Source organism: Nannospalax galili, unplaced genomic scaffold, assembly GCF_000622305.1.
Source record: "Nannospalax galili isolate Female #2095 unplaced genomic scaffold, S.galili_v1.0 scaffold87, whole genome shotgun sequence".
In the NCBI taxonomy this organism is placed as follows: domain Eukaryota; kingdom Metazoa; phylum Chordata; class Mammalia; order Rodentia; family Spalacidae; genus Nannospalax; species Nannospalax galili.
The window spans coordinates 3,653,359-3,675,700 of NW_008360320.1; the positions used below are offsets into that span (position 1 = coordinate 3,653,359).

At 37.0% G+C, this 22,342-nt stretch overlaps 1 protein-coding gene across 6 annotated transcripts in view; it reads right to left on the reverse strand.

Annotated features, from left to right (window-relative positions):
• Mbd5 (methyl-CpG binding domain protein 5) overlaps positions 1 to 22,342 on the reverse strand; it is a 505,686-nt gene that overhangs the window by 50,501 nt on the left and 432,843 nt on the right. For 5 of the 6 annotated variants that reach the window (XM_008825173.2, XM_008825172.3, XM_029559701.1 and 2 more), the window contains 4 exons: positions 15,361 to 16,030; positions 12,373 to 12,475; positions 10,937 to 11,117; positions 3,361 to 5,496 (listed from right to left, as the gene is read on the reverse strand). In XM_008825173.2, coding sequence (XP_008823395.1) covers positions 3,361 to 5,496; positions 10,937 to 11,117; positions 12,373 to 12,475; positions 15,361 to 15,473 — 2,533 coding nt within the window. In that variant the 5' untranslated portion in view covers positions 15,474 to 16,030. Of the gene's footprint in view, positions 1 to 3,360; positions 5,497 to 10,936; positions 11,118 to 12,372; positions 12,476 to 15,360; positions 16,031 to 22,342 lie in introns of those variants that run through there. The other variant, XM_029559704.1, reaches the window with a different exon arrangement.

Consider the following 22,342-nt stretch of genomic DNA (forward strand, 5'->3'; position numbering starts at 1 on the left):
ACCCATATAAAGGTGAAGGAAAACTGTCTCCATAGATTATCCTCTGACCTCCACACGCTGCTGTGGTATGTGCGTATGCACCCCTACACACACCACACATAGGTAGTAATAATAAAATAAAAAAGAATTTGAAAAATTCAGTAACCAAGATCTTCAGAGCAAGTCATTTCTTGTCTTAATTAGTGTCTTCATGCAGTATTTCTGATCTGATGTTTAGGAGAGTAAAGAAGGCACTAGAGTGAGTAGGTCACCCGAGTTGTGTCTAGGCTTTGTTGGCACAGTAGACTTGGACCATAGTACTATCAGTCTGTTACAACACTCTGATGCCATGCTAGAAATACAAGACCAGCACAGTCACATCTTTCAAAGGACTACTGACAATCACCCTCTAGGAAACCAGATCTTAATCTGAGTTAGTTGGTAATTAATTAACAGAAAGTTCACTAAATGTGGTTTACAAATAAGGGGAAGTTGTCTTAATACTTTGAACAGTTCATTGGCACCGACAAAAGCAATCTAATACTATATGCCATCATATCAGACTCCAAAGAGAGAAGGCAAAAAGAACTGATTTTTATCTGAAAGTCAGTATATTAAAAGTTTACAAATATGGATTGTCATATGACAGTGTGCTTTAAACCATGGTTTTCTGAGCACTTTAAACTATTTAAAAAGGATAACAATATTTTTGAACATTAAATGTTTCAGATAAACATATATAACTGGGAAGAAGGTAGATTTCACAATTAGATAAACCTGAGATCAAATCCTGGTTCAATTACATGATTGCTAGGTTCTCTGAGGTTCAATTTCTTCATCTGCAAAATGAGGACAATACCTTATACTATGGGAAATTGCACAGATTATAAAAAATACAGGTGGACCACTTGGCACTAACAGGCACTCTGTGATACCATATGCAGCATTTTAATTACAGCATACAGTGGCACAGGCTTTCAATTCCAGGACTCAGGAGGCTGAGGCAGGAAATTTTAAGTTTGAGGTCAGCATAAGCTATGTAGTGAGACCTTGCCTCAAAACAATGATAAAAAGACCAAATTTATTTTTCTTTAATCTTACAAGGAGAGCTGTCAACTGTCCTCTGGTTGTTTCATTCTGAAGGCCAAACCTCACTGCTCAATGATTTTTGATAAATGAACAAATGTCACTGTAAACAGATATTTATGTGAGGCAATTATGACAGTACATTCAGTTGATATAGTTCACTATGTAGCAAAAAAAATAAGATTAAAGACTTCAATATTTACCTCATCAAAAGAGTTCATTAGTAAATCAGTCCATTTTCATAACCAGTTGTAATCAGACCTATATACAGCAAATTCTAATTTGATTTTATTAAATCTAATATTTTCAAAGTTCTTATTGATCTAGAGTTTCACTAAGCATGTGCATAGTGTGACTGATCACATCTATAACACTGCTGGATATGGTTCTCAGTCCTTTAGTTACTCAAATGCTAAACCTTTTCTTATGTTAATAAACTTTTAACTCATGTGTTTTGATGCTCCCAGCACTAGTAATCTGGGTCAGATGTGTACATAGATAAATGGAACAAGAAAATAACTGACCAAGACTACATAAAATATGCCTAAACCTGACAATCAGATGAACAAGAATATAAATAAATGTAGGCCTTTTCTACAGTAGATGCATTGAAATAATACATCATTATTGAAATACATACATTTTGCCCATATGACCTTAGACCTGACATGAAATAAACTATGGTAAGGTGTACCAAAACTACATAACAAATGAGACTGAGTGCTTCACCAAAATTACCAAAGGTATGCTCAATAAATATGGTACACTTTAAAACAGTTATGGATTTTATATAGCTTCACTTCTAAGTGCATAAAATTAAGCTTTTACTATCTAAAACAGCAGATGAGTCAGTGAAAAGTTGGAAGCCCTTTATGTACCCTTTAATTATCCTATTAAAGTTTCATGAGATTCCTTAAATTAAGAATACTAAGAAGGCACTAATCACTTCAAATATCTTCTAAGCCTGTATTTTTTTTAAAAATACGAGATCATTGTACAGCTTTTCATTAAATACTGACATCAAAACAATGCATAACACAAATTGTGAAGGATGGCGGGTATATGGTAGCGACACCATCAACAGACATGTAGATTACAGTAGCCTGTAACACTTCCAGCATCGTGACGTAATACACCCTACACACATCCACATGCTAACTTAGTAGGAAAGGGCCTCAGCAGTTTTCTCATTACTCTGGTTTTTACTTATTTTGAATCACCAGGGATTGAATTCAGGGCCTTGTGCATGCCAGGCAAGAGATCTAGCACTGAGCTATACTCCCAATCCCAAACAATGTAGTTTCTAAAATCTGTTGTTTTCAAATATGAATTTTAGTGTCTCTGCAATCATCTTTTATTTCCTTCCTGTGGTTTCCCATAGATCTGAAACCATTGGTGTTGGGCTTTGAGTATTTTCTCTAATGTTTTCATGGTCAAATTTTCAGATGCTTCAGTTTTTATAATAATTCCTGAGGATTTTATTGTACAAACCACAATTCTTTTTCTAATGTGCCTACTTTTACATAAACTTGTCTCCATTAATAGTGGGTGAAGATTTACATTATATTTGGGTCCAACACCTTAATATCAATGCTAAAAATAATAGCTTAGTTCTATAAGAAAATTTAAAGCAATTTCGAGATCAAAAATTCTGGAAATCAAGTTTTCAAGCCTTTTTTTATTAGAAAATTTAAATTACTATTTTTTTTAAAAAAAGAAGTAGCCAATATCCATTTTTAAATTTTCTTGAACAAATAAAAAGGATAGTAAACTAGGATAAAACATGAGAAGATAGCTTCCTACTTCATACAACTTTGAGTTACCCTTTCCTATCCATTCACCTAATCTGTTGAGCAGCAAGAAAAAAATATCCATTTCTTTTTTGTCTTTTTGGATTTTCCAAGATGCACTTCATTTACCTGAATATAAACCAAAGCTGGGAAAACGGCTTTTGTACTGGCAAAGACCAAGGCCATGCCTCATGCACCAGGAAACCTTGCCCTCTATGGCTTCTTTTGCAGTTTATAGTCCAATGGTTATGAAACCAATTGAAAGTCAAACAATATTCAAATGACACAGATGCACAACAAATAACGGAAACACATGGGATCCCCTAGGCTTTCTAACAGACAAATCCCTAGCATTCTGTAAATAAAATTATAAATACTAAAGAAATGAGAATTTTCACAATGGGGAAAGGAACGTTTCTTATCATAATAAATATTTTGGTACAAAAAGTTTAAAAACGTAGAAAAGTTTAGTACCTTTGGGTACTTTTTTCTAATAAAACCATACCTGCTTCAGAACTTGTTTGATTATAGCTGCTAACAATGCTGTTTGGTATCACTGGAGTGGAGGACGTTGAAATTCTTGACTGAGGTGGGTTGGGATGTAATGAATTTCCTAAAGCCATGCCCGACTGACTGAGCATCCCACAGTTCCCGCTAGCCTGAATCTGATTTATTAAACCTGCAAGATGGTGGTTGGGGACTGGACTGTTACTGTGAACAAAGTTAGTGTTTGCATTGTGGCAGTGCACGGCTTCCCCTCTTAAAGGTATGTTCTGTGTCAGTGAATTCTGAAGAACACTGGCGTTCATATTAGGATCTGTAAAATGCAGCTGGTTAGCAGAGCAAGGCAAAGCAGTATTTGATCCCCCACAACCCGGGGTACTATTGCTACTCAAGTGAGAGCTTTGACAACTCATAGACTGTAGTAACTGAGACATTGAACTGATGGGAAATGAACCCTGCCCTTGCTTCCTTAGCAAGTCGGGTCCAGGTTTAGGAACCGCAGAACTATCCATTTGAGACTGTCTGAGCAAACTCAACACTGTGGTAGGTGGTTGTTTTCTTTTCCGTAATGAGTCTTTTTGCTGAGACATCAGCTTATCTCTTAGTGCTGCTCGACCACTTTGACCTTCACCTGTTGGGAGAAGCATGTTGGTAGTAGGAGGGAACATGGTGTTTAAAGTGCTATGTCCTTCAGTGTTGCCACTGCTGGCAACAGCTCCAGAACTGCTACTGCTGCTGCTGTTGTTACCAGCAAGTTTGTTTTGATTTGCTAGCTGTGCTTTGGCTGCTGCTGAGAGTAAACTACTTGCTGGAAAGGAGGCAGCATTGTGCTGGTTCAAGATCTGATTTAAAGGCATCCCCAGCAAACCAGGCTGACTCTTTACAGAACCATTTCCGGCAGATGCAGTAGGAAAAGCTGCACTGCTTGGGGTATTTAGTACATTACTCATTCCAGCAATTAATGGGTTAGGGATATCCTTGTACTGATGATGTCCATCGGACTTGGTAGAAGGGCTTGATGGCATTGATGGCCTTGGGGAACCTATTGTTGACCTTGGTGACCTAGGTGGAACCTTTATGCCACTACAGGTGGGCTGGGGTCCTACAGGTGGCATCATGAAATTTCCATGATCTGATGATGTAGAAGATGAGCGTGATCTTTGGGGCGATGCCTCAATCCTTCCAATTCCAGTCCCCATCATGTGCACTGGGGATGTCACTGGAGAAGGGGACAGGGAGGTTGAAGCTGAATGCTGAACTCTTTGTACATGACTCCCATGATTCATATGACCAGGTTTTACAGTTGGCAAAGGGAGATTACTTGGCAAAGGAACAACAGCAGGAGGCATGCTTACATTCATCACAGGTACCTGAGAGTGGACATTTGAATGGAAACTGGTTGGATTAATGATAATTGGGTTCTGATTCACTGGTTTACTAGGAATAGGGTCAAGAATGCCAAGTGGATCTTTCTCAGATGTTAATGGCTTTTTCTGAAGAGCACAAGAAGGTGGAGGAGGGGGAGGTGGGCCTTGGGGTGCTTTGTGGTGGAACATCACTCGTGGTATTTCCATATTAGTTGAAAAATTACACATTGGTTTTTTCATTACTGGACTCTTTGTAGTCAAGGTTGGGGAAAGAGGTATATTAGTTCTTCCAGCCATTGCACAGGATGACTGTACGGGAGAACCATGTAGCATTACTGAAGGTGGAGAAAGAGGAGTCCTATTTAGGTGAATGGGACTGGAATTAGGAGCTCCATGAAAACCAGGGTTACTTCTTGTGAAGACATCAGGGCTTCCAAGTGGGTCAGTCCTTGGAGAGATTGAGCCATCTCCATAGATCTGGGAACCCGATGACGCTGGGCTGGGCAAGCCTCCGTGGCTGCCACGGAATGGAGATTTCTGTCCATGTTCACTACTGCCCAATCTCTGCCGGGGGTAGACAGGGTGGAGTTCTTGTTGCTGGCTTCCAGGCAGGTCTTGCACATACAGCCTTCCCATGGCATTGGATGATCCAATCATTAACTTGAAAGGATTCTTACATTCAGGCATTACAGAATTTGTAATTCCTTCGTGAGACTTATTTCTTACTGATCTTGGAGTTGCTGCCCGTGAAGGTACTACTGGAGTTGCATCTAATGTGAAAGAGAGAAAGAGTTCTGTCAGTAGTCTCAATTATTTTGTGTTGGCAGGAAGTGGGGAAAGAGGAAACTGAGGAGGGTGAGAGAAAAAGGCATCTGGGAACAAAAAAACAAACAAACAAAAAAGCTGTGAACTTACATAGTTAAGAAAGGTTCTGTAGGGTATATCAAACTTTGATTTAAACAGAGTACATTATTTGCCCTTAGCTGACCACAGTGCTCAATAACTTTATTATTATACTTGCTTACTTTAAAAAAAATTTATTTTTATTTTCTGTGTATGGGTGTATTGCCTGCCTGTGTGTAAGTGCACCGGTGTCATGCAATGCCCGTGGAGGTCAGAAGAGGGTGTTGGATACCCTAGAACGAAAGTTATAATTGTTATCCATCATGTGGGATGCAGGGATTCAAACCTGGGTTTCTGCAAGAACAACCAGTGCTCTTAACCTCTGAGCCATCTCTTCAGTCCCTACTTGTTTACTTTTTATTTGTTGAGAAAGCATAGGCATATAAATCAGTACAGACTGACATTAGTCATTCAAATATTTAGAATTTGCAAAACCAAGACTCAGCCCAGATGGAAATGGTAATTTTACTGTCTTGCTAGATTTTATTTATGTATTTTTTTCCTGGAGATAGAGTTTCAACTTGTTACATTGACTAGGCTGGCATTTACCTACCTCTGCCTCTTGAATGCTGGGATTAAAGGTGTGTACCATCACACCTGGCTTGGATTTGAAATTTATAAGAACACATTTACAGTAGAAAATTGCACTCTGTGTGGCACATTTTCTCTTATTATTTAAATAAATGGCTATTCTGTAAGACAACATGTTACGGTGCAACTCTTTTTTACCACCTTACTGTAACCTCCTCAGGACAGCTATAGTGATACTCCCTTATCCCAGCATTTTTTTTTTTTTTTTTTTGGTCTTTTTGAGACAGGGTCTCCCTGTAGCCCCAGCTGTCCTGGAACTCATTAAGTAGACCAGGCTGGCCTTGAACTCACAGAGATCCGCCTGCCTCTGCCTCCCAAGTGCTGGGATTAAAGGCATGCGCCACCACGCCCAGCTATCCCAGCATTTTTATCCTAAGAGTGAGGCTCTTCATTTCTGTGAGTTGAGTGACTAGGAGACTAAATCTTCTATAATATACGTGATAATGTAGTGATATTATAATCATGCTTAGCTTTACATCATGTCTATAATACTGTAATATAATTTCTTAATTGGTTCTTGTAAAAACAGCTTTAGCCAACCAACTTAGGTAAAAGATTCCCATCCTTTTTATTAGGACAGACTTCTCACATGAAATTTAGCTGAGTGTTGAAACCTTCAGTACTTCGTTTCAATTGTGTATTCTTTTTACCCCAGTTCACTTCTCCTTCTCTGTCTTTTCAGAATCCCTTCAGTTCTTCTGGAGATCAGACAGAATATAGGCAACAAAAGCAAGCTGGCTCATCATACAGAATTTTTAGTCTTTTGTGTCAGAATTCTAGGTTTAAGGTTTCTTTTTTTCCTCCCCCGACCAAGGATGTTTAAGTATTTTATGAAGTTGTGCCTTTTAAAACAGAGATGGCAAATAATATTCATTTGCCAACTCCTACTAATTTCTGGTGGCTGCTTAGAGAGCTGTGTTGAAAAGAATGCTCAGTTCTAGCTGGACTCTAAGAAAAATGCAGCAAGTTTATAATAAGGCACAGAAGATGAAAGTGGTACCAATTATACTATGTATTTGCTCTACGTATTTTGAGACTTAAAGCATATTAGCAATTATACTTAGGTTCATTTGCAATCAGAGGTATACTTATTTAAAAGGGTAATTATAGGATGCACTTCTATTATATTTGCAAGAGAGTATACAGGTCGAATCATATAATAATCTCTAAGATGGTGTTTCTCAACCTGGGGCATGTTAAAGTCTAGCAGGAAGAGAGAGCAGTGAACATCTCTTTTTTTTTTCCTGGCAAAAAGGCAGACTTTCTGATTTAGGATGGCAGGAGTTATCTGAAAGACTAACAGTGTTGAGAATCAACAACAGAACAGAATAGAAAATAAACTGAATTGAGGCTGTTTTCTTGCCAAAGAGAGATTTTTTTAAAAAGATATTTTATATTTTATTTTATTATGTGTATGAGTATATTCCCTGTATGTGTGTAAATGCACCCGTGTTGTGCAATGACCATGGAGGTCAGAAGAAGGCATCAGATCCCCTAGAACTGGAGTTAAGATGGTTGTTAGCCGCCATGTAGGTGCTGGGAATCAAACCTGGGTCCTCTGTAAGAACAGTCAGTGCTCTTAACTGCTGAGCCATCTCTCCAGCCCGCTAAAGAGAGACTTTAAATGTATTTAATTAAAGAAGTAATGAGTTACAATATGCAGGACATGTGCTTGGTATATAGTCAGAATAGAGTTAAATGTGGTAACATCACTAGCAAGATCATGGGACTACGTTCTCTTTAGCGACAAAACCACTTGCTTACATCTTTTCTTGGTATCAATATATTTATATAATTAACTACAGCTTCATGTTTCAAATATAGATGTGGTCATTTTTATATTCAACTAACAGAATTCAGACAATACCTGTGCATTAGAAAGGATTTCTTCTATAGTTGGAGATAAATTGTTACTATCTTAAAAATAACAAAAATACTAAACAGACCAAAAGAAGCGAGGCTGATATTGAATAAGAACCAAATAATGAAGAGTTAGCAAGTGCAAATGCTTGGCATTCTTCAGGTACTGCCATGTGTATTCAAGGAGAGCTTTGTTTTTGGTCTTTTTGAGACAGGGTCTCCTTGTAGCCCCAGCTGGCCTGGAACTCACTATGTAGACCAGGCTCAAGGAGAGCTTTTAAATGAACAAATGGAAACAAAGTTAATATTTATGCATTTATTTAAAGGGAGGTGACACTTCTCTGTGAGTCTTCTGAATTTCTAATTATTGAAACTTCAATTTATGATAACATAAAGTTAGAAAACAAATGCTATGTCTGAAGAAGACATACCATTTTAAAAGGGCATGGGGGGGCACGGGAGAGATGGCTCAGTGGTTAAGAGCACTGGCTGGTCTTGCAGAGGACCCAGATTTGATTCCCAGCACCCACTTGGCAGCTAACAACGGTCTGTAACTCCAGTTCCTGAAGATCTGACACCCTCCTCTGTCCTCTGTGGGCACTGCATGACAAGAGCGCACTTACATGCAGGCAATACATTCATACACATAAAATAAAAATAAACAAAATATTTAAAAGGGCATGGGGATGTACTTATTACTACCTGTACTAGTTAAATATTTCATCTTTAATTTCAATAATTAATATGTATGTACAGGCATAGTAAAGGATCTAGAACAAGATTCTGCTAGGGTCTTTAAAGCAACAAGGCAGACTATGGAGATAGGTAAAGCTTTTTGATATAATGTGGGATGAAAACAGCACAGGTAAGAGTAAGTGCAAACACATGTTCAAGGTGCCTGAAAAATGAAAATACCTACATTAAGGTGGTAGGATAATGGGAAACTTTAAATGACTTATTACTATCAAATGTACCTTTTCAGTGTTGCATTAGCTTGCATTTTTCTCAATGGTTTGTCCTCAGTTCGCCTTTAAGTCTGATTAGTTTCCACATCATCCCTTAATTAAGCTAACCTCGTGCTAAAAAAAAGATTTTCCACTCTCCTCATATATCTAAATTCTATTATTTTCCCAACCCGGCCCACATCTGAGTTCTGCCACAAAGCCTTCTCTGATTGCGTGCCACTGTTTTCAGAACTTTGTAGAAAAGAATCATCAACTGTCCACCAACAAATGCTTTGGAGCTCAGGTGAGAATTACAGCTTAGGTACTAAGTAGATTGTAGTACTCTGAAGGGAGTTCACATTTTAGACATTACAAACATGTTTCTCAGCCTTAAGTAATTCCACAAACTATAATGAAGGGGAAATGGTATGTTAACAATGGAAAAATGGAATGGACACAATCCAGCAAGTAATCACATTTAATGTCATTGACACAGGATTAACTGATGTGCTTTCTAATGACTGTATATTGTCGTCCATGCAGTTTTCCCACCAAGCTGTAGGAATGTGAGCATAAATGAAGCAAGAGGAAACAAGCAAGCAGATCCAAACAGAGGAACATTCTGCAAAGCAATCTATCTTCCTCAAAAATGTCAGTGTCAGAAAGAACTGACAAAACTAGGGAGCTGAAGATTAAAGAAACGTCAGGCTAATTGTAGAGCACAATTTAATTATATTCTAGCTTCTAAAAAAGACTGAATCTTTTAAAAAAGCTAAAGATATGTTAGGAAAATTTAAGAATTTGTATATAGACCATATTAGATAACAGAATTACATCAGTGTTATATCATTAGATTGTGGCTACATAGGAGAATTTCCTCATCAGGAAGCACTTGATGTTATCTCCAACATTCATCTGCAACTTGGGAAATAAAACTGAAGGGCATTGGGGCATTCTGTGAACTATCCTTGCACTTTTGTGTACCTTTGAAGAATTTTATAGGGGCTGGACTGATGGCTCAGTGGTTAAGAGCACTGACTGCTCTTGCAGAGGACCCGGGTTCGATTCCCAGCACCCACATGGTGGCTACGAACCATCCTTAATTCCAGTTCCAAGGGTCCAAGGGTATCCAAAGCCCTCCTCTGACCTCCACGGCATTGCAAGACATGGGTGCACTCACATACATGCAGGCAATACGCTCATACACATAAAATAAAAATAGTAAAAAAAGAAAGTAAAAGTGTCAGGGCTGTTGAGATGGCTCAAGTGGGTAAAGGTGCTTGTCACCGGGCTCAATGACCTGAATTTGATACATGGGACACACATGGTGGAAGGACAGAATTGACTCTTGAAACTGATGTGTACCTTGCCACTTGCACATCCACATACAAACACATTTCAATAATAAATGTAATAAAAATTTTATTATAAAACGAAAGTGTGTGTGTGTGTGTGTTGGTGGTATCATAATAAATTCTTGATCAGGTGATTTCTATTTGAGTAGCTGTTCTATAAACAGCTATTATATGATTAAAAGAATACTATGGTTAACTTATTTGGGAGTTGATATTATATATTGAAATTCAGCCTATGTAAACGGCTATATTTGTTTCCTAAAATCGAATGTCACCTTTTTCCTGTTATCTTGTCTGTATGTATCTGCATAGCATTTTAATTTACTAATTAGTGTTTACTATGATTGTATAATTGGATGTTCTGAATAAGAAAAATTTAGAAACAACCCCATGGTAATTTTTCAGAAGAAAGTGGTTAATTTTCATTTAAAATGACAGACTATACAAAACATTAAAAGCACTGTACATGTTCAAAAACTAGAATGGATTTGTAGCAATTCTTTCTTTGGAATGGAGTCAGGCAGGAGAATTCCTAACCCACTAGCAATATTACATACTTGTTCCTCCTCCAGGACTGGTGAGCACCAGAGAAGGGTGTGGAGCTTCCATGCTTCTATGGAGTGTGGCCACCGCAATGATTTTTCTCTTATGAATGCACAACTTTGTGACGTCTTCATCTGCCTTAACATCTTCTGCCGTTCTCTGCTTCACAGCAGCTCCAGGATCAAAATTAAATACCTGAAAAAACAGCAGCCTCTGTTTATAGTATATCTATGAAATCATTTAATGAAAAGCTTCTCTTGTTTACAAGGAGAAAAGCTGTACATAGGTTAAACTACAAATATGAATACAACTTTTAAGGTTTTAAGTTTAAGAGAAACAGCTTTCTATACCCTATAAATACTTCTGCCAAACTCATGGCTTTTAGGGACAAAATAAATGTTGAAAATTACACTAATTTTAAGATAGGCAAGTAAAACACACAGAATATAATGTCTGATAATGTTTCCAATTTTAGCTACTTCCTAGTGGCATAACAGTTATAAAATACGTGAAGTAGAGTCTAATAAACAAAATGGAAAGCTCTGGCATTCCTATGTTTCTATTTTTCCTTTTGCTTCCTTTCATTACCACTGTACTATTACTTCTTCATTGACCTAAAACTATTGTAAATTTGAAAAATCTTATTATGTAAATCTCTTTAAAATATGGTAACATACAAAAGCAAAAGTGTTTATTAATCTTTAGTTTTAAAATTAGCACTAAATATGCATTCAGAGAATAATTATTCATTTATAGACCCAATAATAGTTCACCATTTTAAATGACTTTTGCTTTTTACCTTGAAAAGCAGCAAAACAGCTTCACATTTGCGATATGAAAGCTGAGCTTTGTGATTTTTAGGAATATCTGATTTATCAACAGAGATTTACCAACATCTGTGCTAAGAGTAACAGTGCAGATCTGAGCAGTGAACAAAAGCCTTGTACTGTGAACACTAGGTATAGGCATACCTAATAAACAGGCATATGAAATATTCAGTATGCATATAGGTTTGTCACCTTTGAATATGAATCAGATTATTTTCTACAATCTTCAAGCATTTAAAAATGCACATAAGGGGTCTGGAGAGATGGTTCAGTGGTTAAGAACATTGGTTGTTCTTGCAGAAGACCTGGGTTTGAATCCCAGCACCCACATGGCAGCTAACAACTGTCCATAACTCCAGTCCCAGGGGATCTGACAGCCTCTTCTGTCCTCTGCAGGCACTGCACAACACGGGTGCACTTACCTACGTGCAGGCAATACATGCATACACATTAAAATAAAAATAATAAAAAAACTTTTAAATGCACATAAAATACTTAAAATGAATATATGTTTAGAAAAGCAATCTAAAAATTAAGTACCAAACGAGAAAAGCAAATATGTGAAATACCTAAAAAAGAAAAAACCAGACCAAAAAACTGCTGTAACTCTATGAAATGATTACCTTAGGAAGAATAAGAGGACATTCCAAGCCACACTTGCATGTTCCATCAGTAAGCAGGTATGTTTTAACCTGCTCCAAGCAAGATAACAAAGACCCACTGGGACTGTAAAAATAGTTTAAAAAAACATCAGGAAATAGTTTTGACTACACATATTATAAGAAGAAAGGCATAATTTATAGTCTTACCATCTTTCAGAGGATAATATTTTCCTACTGGGGAAAAGCATTTTCTTTGTCAATATTATGTTAGCTACTAAATTATAGCCTCTAACACTATCTTTTTCTTTTGAACCAAAATATTTCTCAGAAAAATACATTTTTCATAGAAAATTAAACAGAACTATTTCAAAAACCAGGAAGAGACTAAAGATGGGGAAAAAAAACTATTCTTAAGAAAGGACAGAAACAGGCGAGAAAGGAAGAAGAAAACGACATAAAAGTAATTGCTATCATTTTAAACTGCAAGGTTTGCTTTTAAAGCTCTTTGAGGAAAAACTGAAATTTAGCAAAATGCTAAAGTTCAAACCAGAAGGTCGTTAAGTATAAAAAAAGTCAAAGCTAACAAGTTCTTTGTGTCTCTTGGAGTCTAAAACCAAGCTATTCCTACCTATGTAAAAAGATATTTTCTCCCCAACTCCCCTCAGTGTTTCTTTGAGGATGCAGGAGTATGCTCCAACTCAAATTACACTGAACAGTCAAACTGTGCAGAAAGGGGGAGAGGAATTAAGACGAATTGAGGAGATAGGGTGGCAGGTGGGCAAAAGGTGGCTTATGGGTCTTGGGGCTTGTAACCAGGTAGACACTTCAGGGTTACTGTTCTTCCGAACACGAAGTCAGTAAAGTCAGTAAATACTGATGAACTTCAAGTCTGTAGGTAGGTATTAATTCAGATGACAGGGTAAGTCTTTGACTTTTATCTATAATAGGGATATATTTTAAAACAGAGAATTTGTATTTTAGATATTATTATTAGTAGTAGTATAGGCTGATTTTTACAACTTGTTTCTTATGCAAATCATTACTGCTGGACAGAGGCTATCTGCCTCCACAAAAACATGGGTGGTAGTTGAGTACTTATAAGTCAACTCCATTTAAAATATAATTTATATTTTGTTTATGGACAATTATAAAAGTGACTTTGGCACAAAGGAACACCTTGTAAGAAAATCTTCAATTTAGTCAAATGATCTATTTATAGAGTTTCACCAGAGTACATGGGCAACAAAATTGAGTTTTTTTGTTTTTTGGTTTTTTTTTTTGTCTTTTTGAGACAGGGTCTCCCTGTAGCCCCAGCTGTCCTGGAACTCACTATGTAGACCAGGCTGGCCTTGAACTCAAAGAGATCCACCTGCCTCTGCCTCCTGAGTGCTGGGACTAAAGGTGTGCACCACCACACCTGGCTTTATTGAGCTTTTTAAATTTCATACATTTCCCACTCAAATCCAGACCCCTTTCCCCATCCAAGCTTCCTCCTGTCCCCCCACTGAACCCTATGCTTTCTGCCACACATGCTGAGTCCTATTCATTCAGGTGTTTGTACCCAAATGTCCGTCAGTGTAAATGCGTCCACTGGAGTCTAGTCAGCCCATCTAGTGGTGGTATTCAAGTCATACTCTCCCTCACCCAGAGGCAAGCACATTCAAATAGTTCTCAGAGACTGTAGAGTGTAGGGTGGGACTCCTATATGGCACCTCACCCACCCATGGCTCAGGGACCATTGCAGAAGAGGAGGCAGAAAGACTGTAAGCACAAGGGCTGGTTCATGAACACAGGGAGGTGGAGGCTTCCAGACCAACAAGGTGTTTTTGGAAGTCTGATAAGTTCAACAAGACAGTGTCACCAAAATATATACTACTGATTTTTTCCCATGAAGAATTAGTAAGCTTGGTGAAAAGAAACTCAGTATTTTACTTAAAAGAAAATGTATGAGCTGAATCCTAGAGGGATTTAATTGTAAAATTTAACCTGAAGACAAGAATTCCTAAATTCTATTGAGTACTCCAGACACTGTAAAAAGTACTTCCTGCCACTCAGTCAGATTCTTTTCCTCAGTTATAGCTCTTTAATTAACTTTCGGGACTAATTAGTGTAAAAAAAGTTGCACGTCTTAAATCATAGGTAAGGCTTAAAAGATCTGAAACAGGTGGAAAACTTAATGTGTAGTCTCAGTGCCACCCTGAGGCAGGAACAGCTGGAAACTAACCCAAAAATTGTAAACTGTACATTGAAAAGGGAGCAATAGATGGTGGGCTCACTTCTGACAAATGTTCAAGTAGTAATTTAACTGGTCCCATCCAAACAAATCAGACCCATGCTAGCCTGATTTAATTTGAAAGCATTTTAATTTTACCTTATCTGGGAATGTTGCTTTTGAAAATAAATCTTGGTGTATAGATTTGTGTTGGGAGACTTCACGCTAACAGAATTATCAGAGAGTCAAGTCTAGAGAGATTTAAAAAACCATGAACAAGGTAATTGCAGATTCTTAGACCTTAATTTGGTTTTCGATTTCTAGACTTGACTTGATTTTTGCTCAGAGCAATGTGAAAAGCTGATTTTATAAGGTTGAAAATGAAGTAAAAAATTTATCAAGGTTTTAGAGTCACTTGGTCTAGGCAGAATATACATTTCTCTTTATATCTTAAACAACCATAAACATGTCACTGACATTTTGCAGTGCTAAAAACAAAATATTTCTGACAACCTATATACCACATTGGTAATAGGAAAACTTTGAGAAGATTAATCCATGAGCCCCTGTCCATCTTATTTACCATGGCTTGAACACCACATCCTCTACTTTCTTATCCCATAACTATAGGTAACATAGAGCATTTTATTTTTTATTTTTATTTTATTTTGGTCTTTTTGAGATAGGGTCTCCCTATAGCCCCAGCTGGCCTGGAACTCACTATGTAGACCTGGAACAGTCTTTACTGTCTCAATCATGAAAATGCAAACTTAGAGGGAGTACAGATAAGAGCTCACCTGATGTAAAGCACTCCATTGTGGTCCACACGACGCTGCCAACCCACAGGAACTTGAATAGCTGGAAGACCTCCTTCCTTGTCCCCTCCGTCACACTCTTTGCCTCCATTCATTTTCTGTGTCTGCTTGGGATGCTCCAAAGATATCAGCAGTAAAATGATATCCTTCTACTGTAGAGCATGATGGCCTTCAAAAATGGGCCGACGCAGTACAGTTTTCCCCAGACTGTACAAAATGCATTGGGAAGCTTTGGCTCAGTTTGAAACCAAGTCCTTGAAATCTGCCATTATGAAAATCAGTTTCCCATTATAATCTACATTAAATACCCAGTATTTCATTCCTAGGCATGGTCTACATGGGCAAAAATGAATACTTCCAACCAGGGAAAATCATAATTCACTATGCTGGTACCTGTCTGAAGTGGGGGAGGAGGAGCAAAAAGTTTTTAGTTGTACATTTTGTCTTGAACTTTGATGTTGGACTAAAATAACCTCTACTGTCTAGAAACTGGTCTCATTTTTATACCATGAGTCGGTTAATATTTCCAGGCACTACCCGCCTTTATAGGCCACATTCTTTAAACTTTCTCTTTATTTTCCAATATGCATCCAAGGTATTGCAGGTTGGTTCATCTGATGTCTTCATGACTTCAAAATTTCAATATTGTAGCCTGAAACATATGTAAATATGTCAACTGTACATTTAATATTGAAAATTGAGAAATCACATAATTTTAAAATAGAATAAACTTCAAAGCACACACAACTTTGGTATTCTCTGTAATCCAAATCATATGTAAAACTGAACTTGTTTTCTTCCAAATCAATCAACTTACTCTAGTTCATTTTACTTGCTTTTCACTATAAGCAACTTTTTAAATTATTGGCGATAGATCCATAATTTGCATTTGCTCTCTCTCTCCCGCTCTCTCTCACATATACACACATACAGAGTCTCTTTCTAATTTGAAATAAAAACATATCCATCACTTATCATGATTTGTCAATCAGAAAACCATGTTAATCCACACATGATTTGATTATTCCTTAATACTATACACAGCTATGACTCAGTTTTCTTTCCTAATCATTTTTTTTCTTTTCCTTTTAAAGAAATAGGTAGATGAAATAAAATGGGTACATTTCTAAATGTAAGAGATTGTCCATTAGTAATACTGAATATGAGAATATCTTTTTAGTTAAGATTTATTAACCCCCTTATATTGTGGGGTAGTCTCTCAATGAAGTGCTGTTTGAAAGAGACATATCGGCTGAAACAAGTGATAAGAAGTACTGCAAAAATGCTTGTAGAAATCACCTTGATGAAGCAATCGAATAAAAAAAAAGGCAAAAAGTACATTAAAAAAAAGATTTAGATACCAGGTGTGGGGTGCAAGCCTTTAATCCCAGCACTCAAGAGGCAGAAGAGGCAGATCTCTGTGAGACTAAGGCCAGCCTGAGTTCCAGGTCAGCTGGGGCTATGGGAGACCTGGTATAAAAATAAATAAATAAATAAATAGATAGATAGATAAATAAATAGAATTAGTACTTAAATTTATAGAAAATGTGATGCCATAGTTGGTAGAACCATGTTAAAAAGAAGCCTACAGAGGTCAATTTAACATCAACTATGTTGTCACATCACTGGAGTCATAAAACTACATTAAATGATGCATGAAGAATATTATCCCAGTGTCTCACAGTGAATAAACTGTCTTACAGTGAAGGCAATTATGGATATAGGCACATGCCTTATTTGCGCTTTGGTTCAGAGACAGGTTTAGGGTGCTGAATACAATAGTCCCAAGGGGCCTTATGCTGGGGATATGCATCACTGTGCTTGCTCTATTGTACTCTGCTTCTCAGAGAAATGACCCACTTTACAGGCTTAATATTTGTACTATGCCTGTGTTCCTTTTATTGAACTTTAACCATGTCTGTAATTATTCATATTTCCTTGAACACCTACACAGAAGTTATAAATTATTAGGCATTGTGCTAATGATGTACACAATGATGTCTTAAGGTATGAATGTTTTGAGTCTTCTCAAGATTGAAATTTTAACACTTGGGGTGATGGTATTAGGAGGTAGAGTCTTTGAAAGGTAATCAGTTCATGAGTGGAGCCTTAATGAATGACATTAGTGGACTGAAGAGGGATTGCTTCAACTCTGTGAGGTTATTGTGAAGAGATAGGCATCTATGGACCAGAAAGGAACCTCTAGTAGACACTGTATCTACAGAGGCCTTGATTTTGAACTCAGCTTCCAGAATGGTAAGAAATACATTTCTGTTCTTTAGAAGCCATGTAAGTTTATGATATTTTATTTAGTAACCTAAACAGACTAGGAGCAAGGAACCTGTTTATCCACAGCAAAGCAATGTTTTGCACTGAGCTGTTTAAACATGAAAATAAAAATTGAACTGTATTTTCACTGTGCAATAATAACCACTGCAAATAGACATCTTTCAATTATTTGTTTTTATAAGTATTAAAGTGCACATTAAAGAGCTTAACATAATAAATAACAGTGCGTCACTACTCCAAATTTACAGGGTAAGCATGTTGTTGTTTTTACTTTTTTAAAATAAAAGACTTAGAAAACATTGCAGATGATACTAAATATTATCCCCAATTTCCACCTCATTTCTCTTTTCTGACCCATTATCCTCCTCCTTCTCAGAGGAAACTACCATCATTCTTTTGATCTGTATCCTTCCTGGTCATGTTTTCACAAGTTTATTTTCTATGTACATGCACAAACAACACTTGTACTGTTAAATGTGTTTTCAAATGTCATGTAATTTTTCAACTTGCTTTTTAGAATTCAGTATTATTTTGGAAAGTATCTCTCTTGAGATTATCTCTGTGGGGCTAGTTTTTATCAACGTGACACAAACTCAAGTCACCTGGAAGGAGGGAACCTCAGTTGAGGGGTAACTCCATCAGACTGGCCTGTGGGCATGTCTGTGGGGCATTTTCTTGATTGCTAATTGAAGTGGGAAGGCCCAGCTCATCATGGGTCACACCATTCCTGGGCAAGTGGGACTGGAGTGTTTATGAAAAGTAGCTGAGCAAGACAGGAGGGAGCAAGCAGGCAAATAGTGTTTCTCCATGGTCTTTGCTTCAGGTCCTGCCTGTAACTTCCTGCCCTGGCTACCCTTGGTAATGGACTATAACCTGTAAGTTAAATAAATCCTTTTCTCCTCAAGTTGCTTTTGGTCATGGTGTTTATTACAGCAACAGAAACCAAATCAGAACACTGTTAGAGATACATAGGTCGAACCCATTGACTTAAAGTTTTTCTTATAATTTATTATTATTTATGTGCATGCACATGCATATGATATATGTGGGAATCCATGCCATGACATTTTGTGGCAGTCAGAGGACAACTTTTGGAGTTGGTTCTCTCCTTCCATCTCTATGTGGGTTCTAGGGATAGAACACAGGTTGCCAGGCCTGCACAACAACCCTTTTTTTGCTGAGTCATCTCACTGGCCCCAATTCATTGAATTTAACATCTGAATATTATTCTATGGTATACATACTTATGTATTGGTATAAAAAGCATTTTAATGTTGAGTAATAAAGTTTGTCATTATTATTCTCCATTTTACAAGTGTGTATCAAAAATGCTCATGACCAAAGTCTTCCCACCAAATCCATTTTTCCCAAGTCCCCCTTTTATTTTCATGCTTGTTTTGTTGGGGACTCATTGCATTTAATTGGGACCACCTGCAGGAGCATGGGTGGGGTGATCTGCTTGCCCTTGAGGAGGCAATGTCTCAGTGGCTCCACCACTGAGGACTGTGATGCTTCTTTTCCTGAGTCTGAACATTTTAAACTCTTTAGGTACTGCTAAATTGCTATCTAAAGTAACTACTGTTTTACATACTTTCCCATTTATGAATGTGTCCTTTTCTTTTCTTTTTTTTTTTTTTTAAAGTATTGAATCATCTACCAGTTCATATTTTTTCTCCTTGGGCACGTTTTACGGTGTGAAATATTTTTCCTAAACATGACTTTTAATCACTGGATGCATTCTGGGGAGGGGGATTGTGTCCCCATTGGCTAGTTCCTCCAATGGGCAGGGCCTGCCACAGAGTGTGGATTATGGGGGTGTGGCTGGGGAGCCATCTTGGAACGGAAGGCCCGAGCCTAGCTGAGAAGCCATGGAGCTGTGGGAACTGCACAACAGCTGAAAGACATAATGGACTGACCTTTATGGACCTGGGGGCGATCCCTGGCCCCAGAGGTGTGAGCAAATTATGGCTGTGGCAAGGTCTGATAAGGCAGGCTCTGAGGCACAGCGCTGGGCTAGGCACTGGGTACTCATTCCTTTGTAAGTTAATAAATACACGTAAAATATATTATATGGTTTGTCTGATCGCACCGGAGATCCAGAGAGAATTCAGGCCACAGGGGTACATGTACTGATTACTTTCATTCCTTTTGTGGACCTAGCTTTTGACCCCCCATCTTAATAATTTACCTTGAATGATTTGCTAAAAAAGAAGTGCACAATTTCAGGGCTCTTGATACATTCTTTAAAGTGCCAGAACAGTCATTTATGAAAGCATTTTAGGCTATGTTTCTCAAACTTTTGAAGACTCTGCGCACCTTCCTTTGTAAAAGGTGAAGGTGTGTCTACTTGCTGCCAGGATTCTGAGAATCTTATCTTTTACAGAGACCCATCACCCAAGAGGCAGTCATGCTTTTCATTTATAGCTTTCAATGAAAAAACTGAACAGTCTCCTGTTTTCCAAATTTAACATTTTAATATGACTGCACTTCAAAAAAACATATTTCATAACTTTCCCTCTTTTCCCTTGGAGACCCATTTTGTTTATGTGGCTTCTTTAAATTCCAGTAAAAACAGGTTAAAACAGAAAAAAAGAAAAGTGTTATAATAAAGCTACCTCCACTTCACTAATACTTTGGGATCCAGGATTGTTCTGCTTTGGACTTATTTGTATTTATTCCACAAACAGTTCTGTAGCAATAATAATGAAAGTCAAGTGTGTGCATTTATGCATATGTGTGTTCTGAGGGAGGTATCTGCTCTAATTCTATCCATGTTTTCTTGCTTCCTTTCAATATGCAAATTAGTCTGAAAATTGGCTTTGAGAGAATTGAATTTCAGTGGCTTGATTTTCTGTGCTGCACTGGCTTCCTCTGGCCATTCAGATTTAAATAAGAAGTTACTTCCTCCAGAAAACTATAATGTAAAGCACAGGCTTGCACTTTGTTAATTCAATGATACTTTCTATTTTCTGCTTATGATAATTATTGATTTGTTTACTGACTGTATTTTCTGGTAGGAGTGTAATCTCTCAGAGAGAAACTGACTCACTTCATCTTTCATATATTCACAGTTCCTGATATGGTCCCAGTAGGTGCTTAATTATTTCCTGACGATTGTGTATAGTCTAGTTAATATAATTTTACATTCTTACTTTTATCATTTAAGCTTATGGGACATTTTAGCAACACAAGTTTAAAATCAGAGGGGTTTTTAAAAGGAGCCGATGAGTATATGCCTGTTGATAAAATCTAAAAAGCATTTTTTTTGCTCTAGATTTGTCCCTAAGGATCTCACAATTTTTGAATAATAACTCCTGTATAGCAAAAGATGGGCCTTCTATGAATATTAGTATACTAATTTGTGAACTATCAGGCTTATTAAGTAATATACATTATCTGCATTAATAAAGGAACTAGAAAATGAATGCAACAATGTAAATGTCAAGTTTATATTTTAACAGGATGCTAATTAATGCAACAGACCTTTTTTTTCAATATGTTTTACTGACATTCTTAACCTAAGAGTAAACTTACTATGCGCTATTAAATACATTTAAAAGTCATACTAAAAAAGCCACAAAAACTGAATATTAGAAGGAATGACATCATAAAAATAGGCATTCTTCATAAATCTTTCTGAATAACATCAAGTACTATACATTCTTCTGAATATGATGAACAATGTTATTAACAGTAAAAATAATGAATTGGCTTGAGTATATTCTACTGAGATCTTATAATGATATGATACATTGGTCTTATAATCAGTGAAGATACTTGGATACACAATAGCACAGAATTAACAATCAATGGTTGTTTAATTATGAGGAACAGACTGAATACATTTAGAAAATATGGGTGTTATTTGATATGTGATAGATGTCTAAATCATCACTTAACTTTCTATACTGGTTATATAAACTTAGCTCATGAAATGTTTAAAGATAAACAGGAAGTCTACTGTATCCCTACACTGGCAAGAGTGAATGCTTAATTTTTCTAACTGACAGTCACATATAAAATCTTCCTCTGCACTTACCTTCCAAACAGTACATATACACAACAACAGATGTGATTAGAATTACAAGGTAATATTAGCACTATCACTTTAGAAAGTGATGTCTAAGCAACAACAATATAATTATCATTTGTCTGGGTAATAAATGAAATTTACTGTACTTCCACAACCTTTCTACTATTGGTTAAACCATGCTTATTATAGTACCTCTAAGTAACATTTCCCCTTTCCAATTATTTTTCATATATACATCTATTATCTAAACAGCTCCTTCATCACATCTAGCAAGCCCCAAGTCAATCTTCCTCCAACTGCTTCACATATTTATTCAAGCCACATTTTTACTTATGAGCATCCTTATCTTGCAGTTATATCTTCTCTCATTTTTAAAAACTTTGGATTATATTAACCCATTTTATACTGTTATTTCTTTTTAATTTTTATTATGACAGGTTGGCTACTTCTTTCAAAACACATCTTTTAGATATGGATCTATAATAAACCCAAAGGGCTGGATGGAGAGGTGACTCAGCAGTTAAGAACATGTGCTGTCCCACATGGCAGCTACAAACCATCCTTAACTCCAGTTCCAGGGGATCATTGCACGACACTGGTGTACTCACATACATGCAGGCAATACACTCATACACATAAAAT